The 13,866-nt window shown below is 35.4% G+C and overlaps 2 protein-coding genes across 4 annotated transcripts in view; one reads left to right on the top strand and one right to left on the bottom strand.

Moving 5' to 3' along the window:
- RUNDC3B (RUN domain containing 3B) overlaps positions 1-6,671 on the top strand; it is a 199,866-nt gene extending 193,195 nt beyond the window's left edge. For both annotated transcript variants that reach the window (XM_017851665.1, XM_017851655.1), the window contains one exon: positions 4,276-6,671. In XM_017851665.1, the coding sequence (XP_017707154.1) occupies positions 4,276-4,421 (146 nt within the window). In that variant the 3' untranslated portion in view covers positions 4,422-6,671. The remainder of the gene's footprint in view (positions 1-4,275) is intronic.
- Positions 6,672-7,899: 1,228 nt separating this feature from the next.
- SLC25A40 (solute carrier family 25 member 40) overlaps positions 7,900-13,866 on the bottom strand; it is a 60,025-nt gene continuing 54,058 nt past the window's right edge. The window contains exons 11-12 of one of the 2 annotated variants that reach the window (XM_017851648.1): positions 11,043-11,123; positions 7,900-10,681 (exon numbers count right to left, since the gene is read on the bottom strand). In XM_017851648.1, coding sequence (XP_017707137.1) covers positions 11,089-11,123 — 35 coding nt within the window. In that variant the 3' untranslated portion in view covers positions 7,900-10,681; positions 11,043-11,088. The remainder of the gene's footprint in view (positions 10,682-11,042; positions 11,124-13,866) is intronic. The other variant, XM_017851639.1, reaches the window with a different exon arrangement.

The following is a 13,866-nucleotide window of genomic DNA, read 5'->3' as shown; positions in this document are numbered from 1 at the left end:
TGCTCAGGACCCTCAGCTGTAGGTCTGTTGGAGATTGCTTGAGGTCCACTCCAGACCCTGTTTGCCTGGGTATCAGCAGCAGAGGCTGCAGAAGATAGAATATTGCTGAACAGCGAGTGTACCTGTCTGATTCTTACTTTGGAAGCTTCCTCTCAGGGATGTACTCCACCGTGTGAGGTGTGGGGTGTCAGTCTGCCCCTAGTGGGGGATGTCTCCCAGTTAGGCTACTCAAGGGTCAGGGGCCCACTTGAGCAGGCAGTCTGTCCCTTCTCAGATCTCAACCTCCGTGATGGGAGATCCCCTGCTCTCTTCAAAGCTGTCAGACAGAGTCGTTTGCGTCTACAGCGGTTTGTACTGCTTTTTTGTTGTTGTTGTTGTTGTTGCTTAGCTGTGCCCTGTCCCCAGAGGTGGAGTCTACAGAGACAGGCAGACTTCCTTGACCTGCTGTGAGCTTCACCCAGTTGGAGCTTCCCAGCGGCTTTGTTTACCTACTTAAGCCTCAGCAATGGCAGGCGCCCATCCCCCAGCCTCGCTGCTGCCTTGCGGTTAGGTCGCAGACTGCTGTGCTAGCAATGAGGGAGGCTCCGTGGGCGTGGGACCCTCCCGGCCAGGTGTGGGATATAATCTCCTGGTGTGCCTGGTTGCTTAAAGCGCAGTATTGGGGTGGGAGTTACCCGATTTTCCAGGTGTTGTGTGTCTCAGTTCCCCTGGCTAGGAAAAGGGATTCCCTTCCCCCTTGCGCTTCCCAGGTGTGGTGATGCCTTGCCCTGCTTCAGCTCTCGCTGGTCGGGCTGCAGCAGCTGACCAGCACCAATTATCTGGTACTCCCTAGTGAGATGAACCCAGTACCTCAGTTGAAAATGCAGATATCACCGGTCTTCTGTGTGGCTCACGCTGGGAGTTGGAGACTGGAGCTGTTCCTATTCGGCCATCTTGCTCCATCCCATCATTCGAGAGTCTTTTCATGTGCTTATTGGCCATTTATGTATCAACTTTAGAGAAATGTTTATTCAAATCCTTTGACCATTTTAAAATCACGTGGCTATCCCTTGTATTGATGAGTTGTAGTAATTCTGTATGTATATTCTGGATATCAGATCCTTATGTGTGATTTGCAAATATATTCTCGTTTTTGGTATGTTTCCACTTTCTTGCTAGTGTCTTTTGACTCCCAAAGTTTTTAATTTTGATGAAGTCCTATTTATCTAGTTTTATTTTGGTTACTTGTGCTTTTGGTGTCATATCTAAGAAATTTTTGCCAAATCAAAGGTCATGCAGATTTATACCTGTATTACCTTCTAAGAATTTTATCATTTCAGCTCTTTTACTTTCAGGTCTTTGATGCATTTTGAGTTGATTTTTGCATACTGTGTGAGCTAAGGATCCATCTTCATTCTCTTGTACATGGATATCCAGTTGTCCCACTTTATTTTTTGAAAAGGGAATTCTTGGCAAGTCTAAAACCCTACTGAGTCATTCATGGCTCCTGTCATCTAACATTTTGCTATCACCAAGTCCTACCACTTTGACTTTCTTAAGATTTCTCTGTCTGTTCTATTGTCTGTATCCCTTCTACTACCAACTAGTTCAGTCAACTGCCATAGACTTCGTATTTGTTTCCCTGTGTCCGTTTTCTTATTTATATCCTTCAAAATCATGCTTCATGAAGCCTTCAAGTATTGAAAATACAAGCTAAACATGTCATCCCCTATGTAAAAGGTTTTATGGATTCCCTTCTATACAAGAGTGTGACCAAGAAGGTAGTCTGAATTCAGAGGACTTGATTTCATTTATTTCTTCTTACTATGTATATGGCCCTCTTGGCCACATATTTCTCCCCATCTGCAAAATGAAGATACTTACAGATCTTCATGGGATTTTTCATGATTAAGAAACTCATGTAAAGCACTTAACACAGGGCCTGGATTGTAGTTATCAATAAATATTAGTTACTGTTATCAGAGTTTATATTGTTAAATATTTTGTTGTTGACACTTGGTCAAAACCAGAGTAGCTCTCTTCTCTCAGCTATTTTGGGTACTTGTAAAATAAGAATGAGTTTGAAATCTCAAGATATCAAAAAACTTAGCCTCTTTATTTTCTATCCAAATTGTAATAAATAATATTAGATGGCATTAATATTAAAGGCCACCCTGGCTTCAGCACTCTACTTAGGAGATTTCATTTTTATTTGCAAAGTCCCAGAAAATTTGGGCTTCTCCACTTTATTTAGGGGCAAACCCAGAAGGATTTGTCCATGACTGGGTATCCACTTTAAAGGGGAAACATGTCTGACTCCTTTTGCCATCTCTCTTCAGGCAGGAATTTGTCATATTGAGTTGTAGTAAAAAAGAAAAAAAAAATCCATTACTTTTTTGAAGCAGATTCAGGGGTAGGTCCCCCTTTGTTATTTAATAGGAACATTAAGCTAAAAGTTGGCCCATTTTGGACAGATTTCTTACCATAATTTACAAGACAGATGCTGTCTGTTGCATTATGTGTAAATTATCTTCTGAGAAAGGGGAACACAGATCTTAATTGCAAAATGCCTCTCATTTCTCAAGTCACACACACACATCACTTGTATGACAATGCTAGAAAGCATCAGATCTATGTAGAAATTTTAAGGTCCTCCATAAACAAAACAATATTTTGAGGGAAAAAATTGGAGGGATGAAAAATTTTGGAAATAGTGGTGATGACCGCACAGTAGTGTGAATATAATTCATGCCACTGAATTCTACATTTAAAATGGCTAAAATAGTAAACTGTGTTTTTTATATATACATACACACACACATACATATATATATTTGCCACAATTAATAGTTATACATGTATACATAATCAGAAGTATATTTTTTAAAAAGTTTCAGGGTCAGTAATTGAGTAGAAATTTGAAGAAACTATCCAAAGCAGTTGAGTCCCTGGGGCTTTTAGCAAAAACTCCAGATTGCTGATTTTGGCCTGAAGTGAGTCTCAAAGCTTAAACATTAAAAGGATACTTAAAACATACAGACCTTTTCATCCTAACAATATGATAAACAATTTAAATCTGAATGTAACAACTACTGTTCCATACCTGTTCCTAATACCATTACATGTTCCTGTATTTTACTGGTCAAAAAAACTGTGAAGTCAATTGACATAGCGTGTTATTTTCTGGTATCTGTTCTGATTTCAAAGGGAAGAAACAGGCTCAGAGAAGATGCCTTGCCCAAAGTCACACATTTAAAAAGAATGTAAGAGCTATATTGAGTACAAATGCAGTTCCACTGATTCATCATTCATTAATTATATAGATACTTGATGAACATCTGCTAGTGTCCTAGGCACTGGGGATATAATGAACACCACAATGTCCATATCCTTTCTCAAGGATATTATTACAGTCTAATAAAGGTAGGAGTTGCCCCACAGTTATCATACAGTATGACAAGGTGGGGTAAGTACAAAGGACTATGGGAATACTTCATAGGGCTGTTTAAAACAATATGTAATATTCAGAAACATCTGATATTTGGCTCAGCTTAACTTCTATAACTGTGTAAAGCCTAAGTTTTCCATCTTCTTTGGAAACCTCCTAATTATTCAGAGACATTAGCCTTTCATAGCCCCAAGCCAGCCACATAGCCAGTTGCATCACACTGCAGCACACTGAGGCAGACTGCAGGTTGAAACTTACCCAGTTTGGAAAGAACTTGTTTGACCTCAGCCATGAAAACAGGTGTACTCATTCCTCCTTCATGGGTCTACTGAAATTCAACACTTAACATTAGGTTCCTGATGCATAGTGGATACTGAATAAATGTTTAATAAATGAATAAAGTCTCCCCAAATCAAGCTTTCCTATTGAGTTGGGGCAATCCCAACCAGCTTCCACCTTCTTCTAATATATTGCTGTAACAAAATACGGATTTCCTGTTATTTCTGTGGCCTGGGGACTGTTAACTGTTAATTCAGTTTAGATTTTTACTAACTGGACATAACTATGTTCCCCAAAAAGGTAAATATTTTATTGTTGCTTTAAAACTTGGTATCTCAAACTTCCATATCTAGAACTTTTATGAGCAGCACAAATAATCTTTTATAATGTTTAAGGGTGATGTTGAAACTGCCAAAAAAGCAAAGATACTGAGATCTAGATCTCTGACTTAATAGTTACATATATTTGCAATATCTTGTAAACTATGGAAGTTTCTAATGGTTTTAGGATCTTATTTGTATCATTCTTGAAGGGCAATTAATTATTTGCTATTTAATTGTAATTTTCAGGTAAAGAAGATACTCCCTCATTACTTGGCCTCTGTGGATCTCTAACGTCAGTGGCAAGTTACAAGTCTCTAACAAGCTTAAAATCTAATGACTACCTTGCAAGTCCTACAACAGAGATGACAAGTCCAGGCCTAACTCCATCCTGAAAATTTTATGTAAAAGCCAAAAGTTTTATGTTGTAAATGTTTAATTTACATATGTTTGACTGCTGGGAAGACCTTTGAAATTTTATATTGTTCTGGTACATGTCTGAAAGTCTATTGCTTAGAGAGAATCCACTCCAGATAAGAGATTTTGAGTGAAAAACAATGATCCTGCCATTTTCAGTTTTAAAATTCTTATATTTGTCATTGAGAAAGTTCAAAAGGAATAGGCTTTAAAACAAAACAACTTTCAAAGATCCACCAAATAGTTCATAGCAAATTGTACATATTGTTCAGCTGATTTTTATATATTTAAATATACCTTAGTGGCCAGAGACTGACTTCAAAGTTTTATTCCAGAGACTTAAGCTAAGTATTTTTTCATTCTTTCAGATTTTCAAAAAAAAAAAGTTAATTTCATTTTTTCATTAATTTCTTAAGTTCTATGCTTTAAATGCCTTGTTTTTAATATCAGGGGAAGGTTCTCAGCTGCATTCTCACAGTGGCTTATTCAGTTTTTATTTAATATTTACCATTTGGTATCAACTCAACATTCCACTTAACATTTTATAATTTCCATAGGAATGTGTCTGTTTTGGTAGTTACTGACTTAATTTGTTAGTGCCACAAGGAAAATATTTTACAGCATTTTATGCCATTTAGGTAAAATGAATAAACTGTTTTCCAAGATTTTCTTAAAAGATTATCAATTTAAAAATATGATCAAGTATGCCTCAAATACTAGACATATTTCAAAATGTAGAACAAACGTTGAAAAATTGTTTTGCCAGGAAAGAGTTCAAGTTCAGTTAAGGATTTGAGAGGCTTTTAAACAAGGATCAATAGGGTAGTTATCATACTTGATTAATATATGTCTGATATTCAGTGCTGGTTCTTTTTCCTGTTTGTGCAACAATGAATTGTGTCGTGTGTTTTATAGCCTCTAGCATTAATCACACCATAATCTCATTTTAAAACATTTAAATGTTAAAAAATCCCCACACTTATATACAGGTAAAATTAGTTTTCTTTTTTTAAAACAAAAAAAAGTTGTAATCTGTACTTTTATTTTTTTTGGAATTTTGAAACAGCCATATTAATTCTTAAAATCTCGCCACACTAAAAATGTATGGCATGTATTTTCTATAGTAAGTAATATGAGGAAAACATGATTAGCTGTGCCAAAGAAATTTTATACATTGTTTACATGATGAGGCCACAGTACTTATTGGGGACTTCATATGGTATTTTTGTTTATTATTATTGAGAAGAGTCAAGAACCGACGTTACCACATTCATTCTTTGTGTTAGAAATGTAGCAGTGTGGTAGTTTTCTGCAATATTTACAGCTTAGTCTCATAATTTGGAATTTAAGATAGTAAGTAGTAACAAGGCAAGTCTTATATGTAAGACAGTCAAACAGTGTCACTTTGGGGACAAAGGCCTGGAAGCCCTTAAAATAAGTTATCTTAGATGTGCCAGAACATATTCAGAGCTTTATTCCTTTAGCTTAAGGCTTTAATACTTGTAGAAATGCAAATATTCTTGAGAAATGACACATTTTTGTTCTCAATTTCTCAATTCTGTATGCCTGATTGTGAGTGAAGTATCCAAAGCAGGTTTTCATCAGCTTGGGGGATGGAAGGTAGGTATAATAGGACAATGGAAACTTTGGGAGAAGGGAGTGAGGAAATGGGTAAGGAGAAATTTGAAAATTTTAGCCTGGACTTGAGCACTATTGCTGCTTTCCTATGAACTATCAGAATGTTTAAATGCTTTATCATTCATGGTCCACTCTCAACTAACATTTATTATCCTTTAGTAATTAAACAATGGTTTTACATACATTTTTATAATGTAGAAGGAAATTCAAGATTCCATAATCGTAAAATTTTTCAGATCTGTCTAATGTATAATTTGTGCATCTTAACATGCTGCTAAATGCAGATTTAAACATTACATCTGAGGATCATGACTTTTCCTCCTTTCTTGGAGATCTTGGTGTAAAATTCATCTGCTGTTATAAAATCAGGTTTCTACACAGTTCATTTCACACTAAAGGTAGTTACTGTTTGCATGAAGAAACAATGTATGTCTCAATCTTTAATTTTAGTTGGGTAGTGTTTACTGTTCACCCACCCCCTCTTGCCTCCAAAAGAATGCTAAAATATACGCCAATATTTCCATGTGTATTCTGTTGCCTTGATGCATACTATACTTGTTGCATGTATATTAAACATTTTGTACTATGCATTGGTGGTCTTATTTTGATTGACAAAAAGTTAACTGATTTAACTTGTACATTCAACTTTTGTTTCAGCAAATGTGGTAAATATATATTGTTTCACACCTAAAATACTAACATGAAAATGGAATGGGAGAAATCCTTATTCCAACTCACGTCAAGTTAAATACCTATTTTTAAAAAGTAACATGATATGCTTTAGAATACACATCTATTGAATCAGTACAGTTTAGTAGTGGTTCTGGCAGTGTTACTGATTTAATTATAAAATAGTCATGTTTGCTTTCTTTGTAAGAATCATCACTATCTTCTTGGCACCTATGAGATGGCATCAGGATGATGTAAGCATTAAATAAAATCATATATAAAAGTTCTAAAGAGATAAATGCTAAATGCAAGCTACTAATTATGACTGGCAGAAAAAGTAAATCATAAGTTAGTTGTTAAATTTTTAAGTGGTTATAAATGTGTCCCAAATTTGCAACTTAGAAAACTGCTTTGTTAAAGTTCCTATCATTAGATGAAATGTCCAGATTTTGCTAAACATATTGGATTACCGCTTAAGCGTCACAAGACTGTGGTTCATTCTGCTCTTCTGAAAGCAAAGCAGCTTCGATTTGGTTTTAGCATTTGTCATTTTAACTGATGACAGGAAAGGGAAGATAAAATTACCTCTTTTTCATTATGGTACATTTAAAAAGTGTATTTTAATACAAACCAAAACTTTTAGATTTCTAACACAGATCACCTTATCATAAGCCCCATTTTCCATACTGCTAGTTATCTTTCCAAAACCCAAGTCTAACTGTTACAACTGTGCCGTAAAGTTTTTCCTAGGTTTCCCACGGCCTTCTTGTTCCTCCTTTAGCACACAAGGCCTTTGACTACATTTCCAGTCTGATCTCTTACCACATTTCCATGTATACATTTTGTTCAAGCCATATGGACTAAATTCCACTGCCTTACTGAGACTCCCACTTCCCTGCATATTTACTACTAATTGGATTGCCTGTCAGTCCAACTCTTAGGTTTCCTGACCACTCCCCTTCTCTGCCCCCAGGCTGAGTGAACAACTCCCCATATTTCCCATGACTCCCTTTGCATGCTTCTAGCAATCAGTCATAGCTCTGAAACCTCCTGTGGCCAGTAACAATACCTGAAATGTCTCCAGTGCTTTTTTTTTACACTGCCTACTACAAAAAATGTCCCAATAAATGTTGACAGATTAAACTATAAAAGCAGTAATCTTTTATTTAAAAAGTTCATCTTAGAAGAAAATTCAAAAGGGATACAATAAACTTGTCCACATCCCAAACACTTGTGCCCAAGACAAAAAGAGGGAAGAATTTATTTTTAATTTTAAGTTCAGGGGTACATGTGCAGGTTTGTATATAGGTAAAGTTGTGTGTCATGGGAGTTTATTGTACAGATTATTTCATCACCCAGGTATTAAGCCTAGTATCCATTAGTTATTTTTCCTGTCCCTCTCCCTCCTCCCACCCTGCACCCTTTGACAGACCCCAGTATATGTTGTTCCAAGAGGGAAAATTGTAAAAAACACATGCAGTTAAATAACCATCGTGAATAGTTTTCCTAGAAAAAGAAGAAAAAAATTGCCTTTTTAAAAAAGTCAAACGTACTACATTAAAGGTTGCAATCATCCAATATTTAAAATTAAAGATGTTCCTTCTTAAAATTTTACATTTAATCAACTAAATGTTTATGTTAGAAAATTTAACGTTAATAGAATAAAAGCTGTTTTAGAAACATCACCAAGAACAATGTTGTGGTGCATGTTTACAAATATTGCAATTCCTGCAACATATGTATTGAAAAGTCTGGAAAGCCCATATGGCTGAGAGTTAAATTTGTATACTGAAGTAAAACTTGGGAATATTCATCGTGCCAATTATGGTTCAATTATTTTATCAGACAAAACTCTGGAAGCAAATTAAAATTTTAGCTATTCTATGGACTGAATTTTTCTAGGTACTATTTTAATACAAATTAAGTTATTATTATGGCAAAACTCTGAACCTTTTTTGGTTCAGAATTCTAAAAGTATCAATGTTTCTTTACCTCTTAAGTATAAAGAAAGCTTCAATTTAGCCTTCTTTTCATCCAGATACATTGCATGTAATATGTGTTAGAAAAACTACTAGGCATTTAGATTTACTTATATTACTTTATTCATAAGTAAGAATTTTCCTAAGTGCAGTGAGGGGTAGGAGACATGGAAATCTTTCTCATACTCCTAGGTAATATTAAACTGAAATATGTAACTGCCTTTTGGGAACCGTATTAAGTTTTTCTGCTTTTTTTCTATGAATTATCCATAAGCATAGCAAAACCAAGATAAATTTAAATTTAATATTGTTAAAGAGCACTGTTCAAGATAAACTTTCATATATATATCACAGTACAGCATTATACAATGATTTTATATAAAATATTTAGAAGCACAGTGATGATTTTAAGAAGGCATAAATATTTTAATGAAATTAAGAAAGTCATGAATATTTATATGGGTATGTTGCAAATTTAAGGTAAATCAACATAGGATAAAATGAACACAGAAGATTATATGCAAACCCTATATACTTTATTTCTGGTGTTATACTTTCCTACTATAGTACAAAATCAATTAGTTCCTCTACCAGCACTGAAGACTTGTCATCTATTCATTTTAGGAGAGGAAAAAAAATGCTTCACATTTTCCTAAAATAAAGACTGCAATAAAGTGCTGTTTTCTTTTTAAAGGATATAAATCCTAAGCAAATAAAACTAAAGTACAAAAAATGAATAGCATTTCTTTTCCTGCCATCATATCCTTTCTTATCTCATTCCTACATGCAATGAATGATAAGCTAAATTATTTAGACATGTACAGTGACTGAAAGCAATGTCTTCAAGGAAATAGCTTCTTGTTTAGCGTCTTACTCTACCATACTTAGTGTAAAAATCAAAGGATATTTTAGAAATATTTTGTAACTATTATCGTAGCAATAATGTCTTGTTAGAACAAGACAATAAAAATGACCTAGAGAATTCCGTGAACAATGATACTTGGATTACAAGATGGCTAAAAATCAGAGGCTATTCCTGTGTGCAAACTAATTTTACCAGTCTAAATACTATATGATTTACCACTGAACACCCAAGTTTGGCTGAAGTGAACATCTGCTACTATCAGTAAAAAACTCCCTCTCTTACAGGAACAGCAGAAATATAGACATTTAGTCATCAAAACTGGCACAATGTACATCACACAAATGATTATATTATGGTTCATAAGAAGAACAGCCACAATTTTGATCAGAGAAATCTTAATACATGTGAAGCCTTAAAACAGCAACATGGCGGGGAGGGTGGGGGAGGCGGGAACCTAATGCATTTGAATTAAAGGAAACAGGCAATATTTGGTCAATGTCAACAATGCTATTTAACGACTGCCTTACCTACTTTACTGAAATACAGAAATACCTATGACCATGATTTAAATGTGCACAAGACTTGGGCTTTTTTCTTCTAGACTATGTACATCATTCAGCACACAATTCAAAAAGTTCTTGTGTATCTGACACACTCCCAGTAAGATTATGTTATACTGAAACATATAATATTAAACTCTCAGAGACTGCTTTTGATGCTAAGGAGTAATTTGTCTTATTTTTACAAGAATGCTCAATGGTGGTGATTTCTAGAATTATCTTTTTCTGTATCACCAAAATAGGATAAAATTTATTTTAAAATTATGGTTTAGAGGTAGAGCTGAAATCATTTATTTAAATTATAGGAAAGAAAGACATAAAATCATTGTAAGAGAATAATGGTGAAAAACATTCTTGCCTAAGAGTCTCCATCTTCTTTGGTTATAGTTGTTGTTTCAAGTTGAAACAGCATCACTAGCACTGCTGCCTTCGAACATTTTGTTTCTGGAAAAAAGCCTTTCCAAATTCATATGTGCTGATCATAATGGCACAAGCAGGAGCAATTTTAATTAAGCGAGGAATTAGGCCTGAAAAAGAATAGGAATAATCAAAACAAATATTTTTTTCTTACCTTATTTTAAAATATAATTTTTTGGCTTTATTCTGATAATGTTCAAATTAAATGAATATGTTAAAATCCATAAATTGGTAGAAAAGACTGCGCACCTCCAACAACCTCACTTCAATCCATATTACATTATAGAGAAATTTTTATCTTATTGATAGTAAATCTGTTATTTAACATTTATTTTAATTTATAATACAGATATTTAGGAGAAAATAAACATAGTATGTTACCTATAACTTCCTCCTATAAGTTAATTTTAGAAGGAGATAGGTTTAAAAGTAATCTATTCACGATGAATTCGGGTAAAGCAGTATTTTTACCTGAAAATAATCCAGAAATTCCATTTTTAGCACAAATGTCTCTCATTTATAACCCAGTTGACATATGCAAAGGCATAGAAACTAATGCTTAAAATAAAAGATAATGCTATTAGTAAATAAACAATTTAATAATTCCTAATACAGATACACACAAAAGTAGTGTACATGCCCTGGGATCTATCATTTCATTACCACGCAATAAAGGTTTGTTTACCTTAAAAAAGCTACTCGTAAGTTTATTTTATAATAGATTCATTAAAAATAAAAAACAGAAAAGGGCTGTATATTTTAAGATGTATAGGCGGGATGCATTAAGGAGGAAATATACTGAGGGTTTATGACTGAGGGTTTCTCCTGAGTTGATAATGCTTGTTCTTAAACTTGATGGTGGTATTTTTAAACTTTTTTTAGGTCTTAAAATTCTCATAAGTGAAATTTTTAAAAGATGTATAACGCTACTTCGGGAGGCGTGAGATCGGGAAGGATCGATCTCTTGAGCTTAGCAGTTCAAACCAGGCTTTGGTGTTGAACGTCTTAGACTGAGACGCCCATCTCTTAAAAAATGTATAGAACCCTTCATGGGGTGATCCACATTGCAAATGAGAAAGTATCCTGGGACGAATCCTTTTGTTCATTCACGATTTTGATTATAAATAGTTTTATAAACTTTTCTTTTCTAACAAAAGCAGGTTCTGAGGAAAAATAGCTCATTCTCCCTAGCAGTGTCTTTGTTATTACCACGCTTTGTGAATGGAATATGCTAGTCTTGAGATAGAATTAGACGGTGCTCTCCTGCCTTCAAAGGGTTTATTTTTAGGCCTAACAATACCACATCTCGACTATATTTGAAACACTCAACATATCTGGAAGGAAAATAAAAAAAAAACTAATTTTTTTAAACTTAGCAAAAGTACGGGATGGACACTGAAGTATAAACATTAAGCTTGTTTGTGAAACAACAAATTTGTTTTATTTTCATTTTACGCCCTTGTTCGTAAACAGCGTACTTTGGCCCACGCCCTCCGACACGCTAGATGCAGTAAGAGTTAGAAAAAAAAAATTGTGAAGACAGGTAGCCACTACCATTTAAAGAACAGCTAACATGCATGACAGCTAACAGGACGTGAAGACTCTTCAAGGGTCTTGTTTTGAGGACCAGCTCGGATGATGGGGCAAACAAATCCTAGATACTGCCCTCCTCTAGCTTGCTTGAGAGCTGCTACTCTACAAAAATCAGATGGTTACATGGAAGACACCGCCGAATCATTAAACACGCATTAAGGTATGTACCACTAAGCAAGTCTGTAAGATACAAAGTTAAGATAAAATGATTCTTTCAAAATGGACTTTCTTAGAATTTTGCCATTCAAATGGAGTGTGACTTCATTACTTCCAAATTTCGTTTTATATAAATATCAGAATCTCTGACTATGAATAAATGAGGACTAAGATAACATGAAGCCTTAATGATTTATTTAAGAAGCTATACTAGCAACAGTGATAAAGCATAAAACATAACTTACAGCAGCCAAACACTGATTCAAAATATGAAGAAATTTAACTTTCTTTTTTTTTTTTTTTTTTTTTTTTTTTTTTTTATTTAAGTTCTAGGGTACATGTGCATAACGTGCAGGGTTTGTATCAGTGTATGTGATACTTATTGCCATGTTGGTGTGCTGCACCCATCAACTCGTCCAGCACCCATCAGATTAATCATTTATATCTTGTAAACATTCCCCAAGTGCAAGCCCTCCCTCCCCCCTCCCCCTCCCATGATAGGCCCTGTGCGTGATGTTCCCCTTCCCGAGTCCAAGTGATCTCATTCTGTTCAGTTCCCACCGTATGAGTAGAGAAACTATCGCGGTTGTTTGGTTTCTGTTATTGTGATAGTCTTGCTAGAATGATGGTTTCCAGCTGCATCCATGTCCACAAAGGAGCGCAAAACTCATCCTTTTTTATGGCCTGCATGCGGTATTCCATGGTGTACTATGTGGCCACATTTTCCTTAATCCCAGTCTGTCCCACCGACTGGGACTTTTGGGGTTGATTCAAGGTCTTTGCTATTGTGAAGTAGCCGCAATAAACATACGTGTACGCATGTGTCTTGTGTTAGTAGAGATATAATTTAGGGTAGCATTCAACGGACACAGAACAGCGCAGTCCTCAGAAACGTAATGACCTGACACAGTCTACAGGCCATCTGATGTCTTGACAAACCTGAGAGAACAAGAATGGGGACAAAGATCCCTATTTAATAAAATGGTGCTGGGAAAAATTGGGCTGCATAAGTAGGGAAAGCTGAAACTGGAATCCGTGTTCCTCTTACCCCTTATACCGGAACGATTAATTCAAGATGGTTACGAGAGGCGTAAATGTTAGGACCTAATAACCATAAAAACGACCCTAGAAGGAAAGATCTAGCGGTAGTCCATTCAGGGACATTAGGCTAATGGTAAGGGACTTCATGTCTACAACAGCAAAAGCAACGGGCAGCAAAAGCAAAAATTGACAAATGGGATCTAATTAAGGGACTAATGAGCTTTTGCACAGCAAAAGGAAACTACATCAGAGTGAACAGCGCACCTACAGAATTTGGACGCAAAATTTTGCAACCTTACTCATCTGACAAAGGGCTAATATCCGAATCTACAACAGAATCAAACAAGAATATACGAGAAAAAACAAACAACCCCCATCCAAAACGTGGGGGGGGGAGAAGGGTATGAACAGACGCTTTTCAAAAGAAGATGATTCATACAAGCCAACAGGACACTGAAAACCTCGCCGCTCTCTCGCCGACTCGCCATCAGAGAAATGCAAAGTC

The sequence above is a fragment of the Rhinopithecus bieti genome, unplaced genomic scaffold (assembly GCF_001698545.2).
Source record: "Rhinopithecus bieti isolate Rb0 unplaced genomic scaffold, ASM169854v2 scaffold_1558, whole genome shotgun sequence".
In the NCBI taxonomy this organism is placed as follows: domain Eukaryota; kingdom Metazoa; phylum Chordata; class Mammalia; order Primates; family Cercopithecidae; genus Rhinopithecus; species Rhinopithecus bieti.
This window is presented reverse-complemented; position numbering and strand designations above follow the sequence as displayed.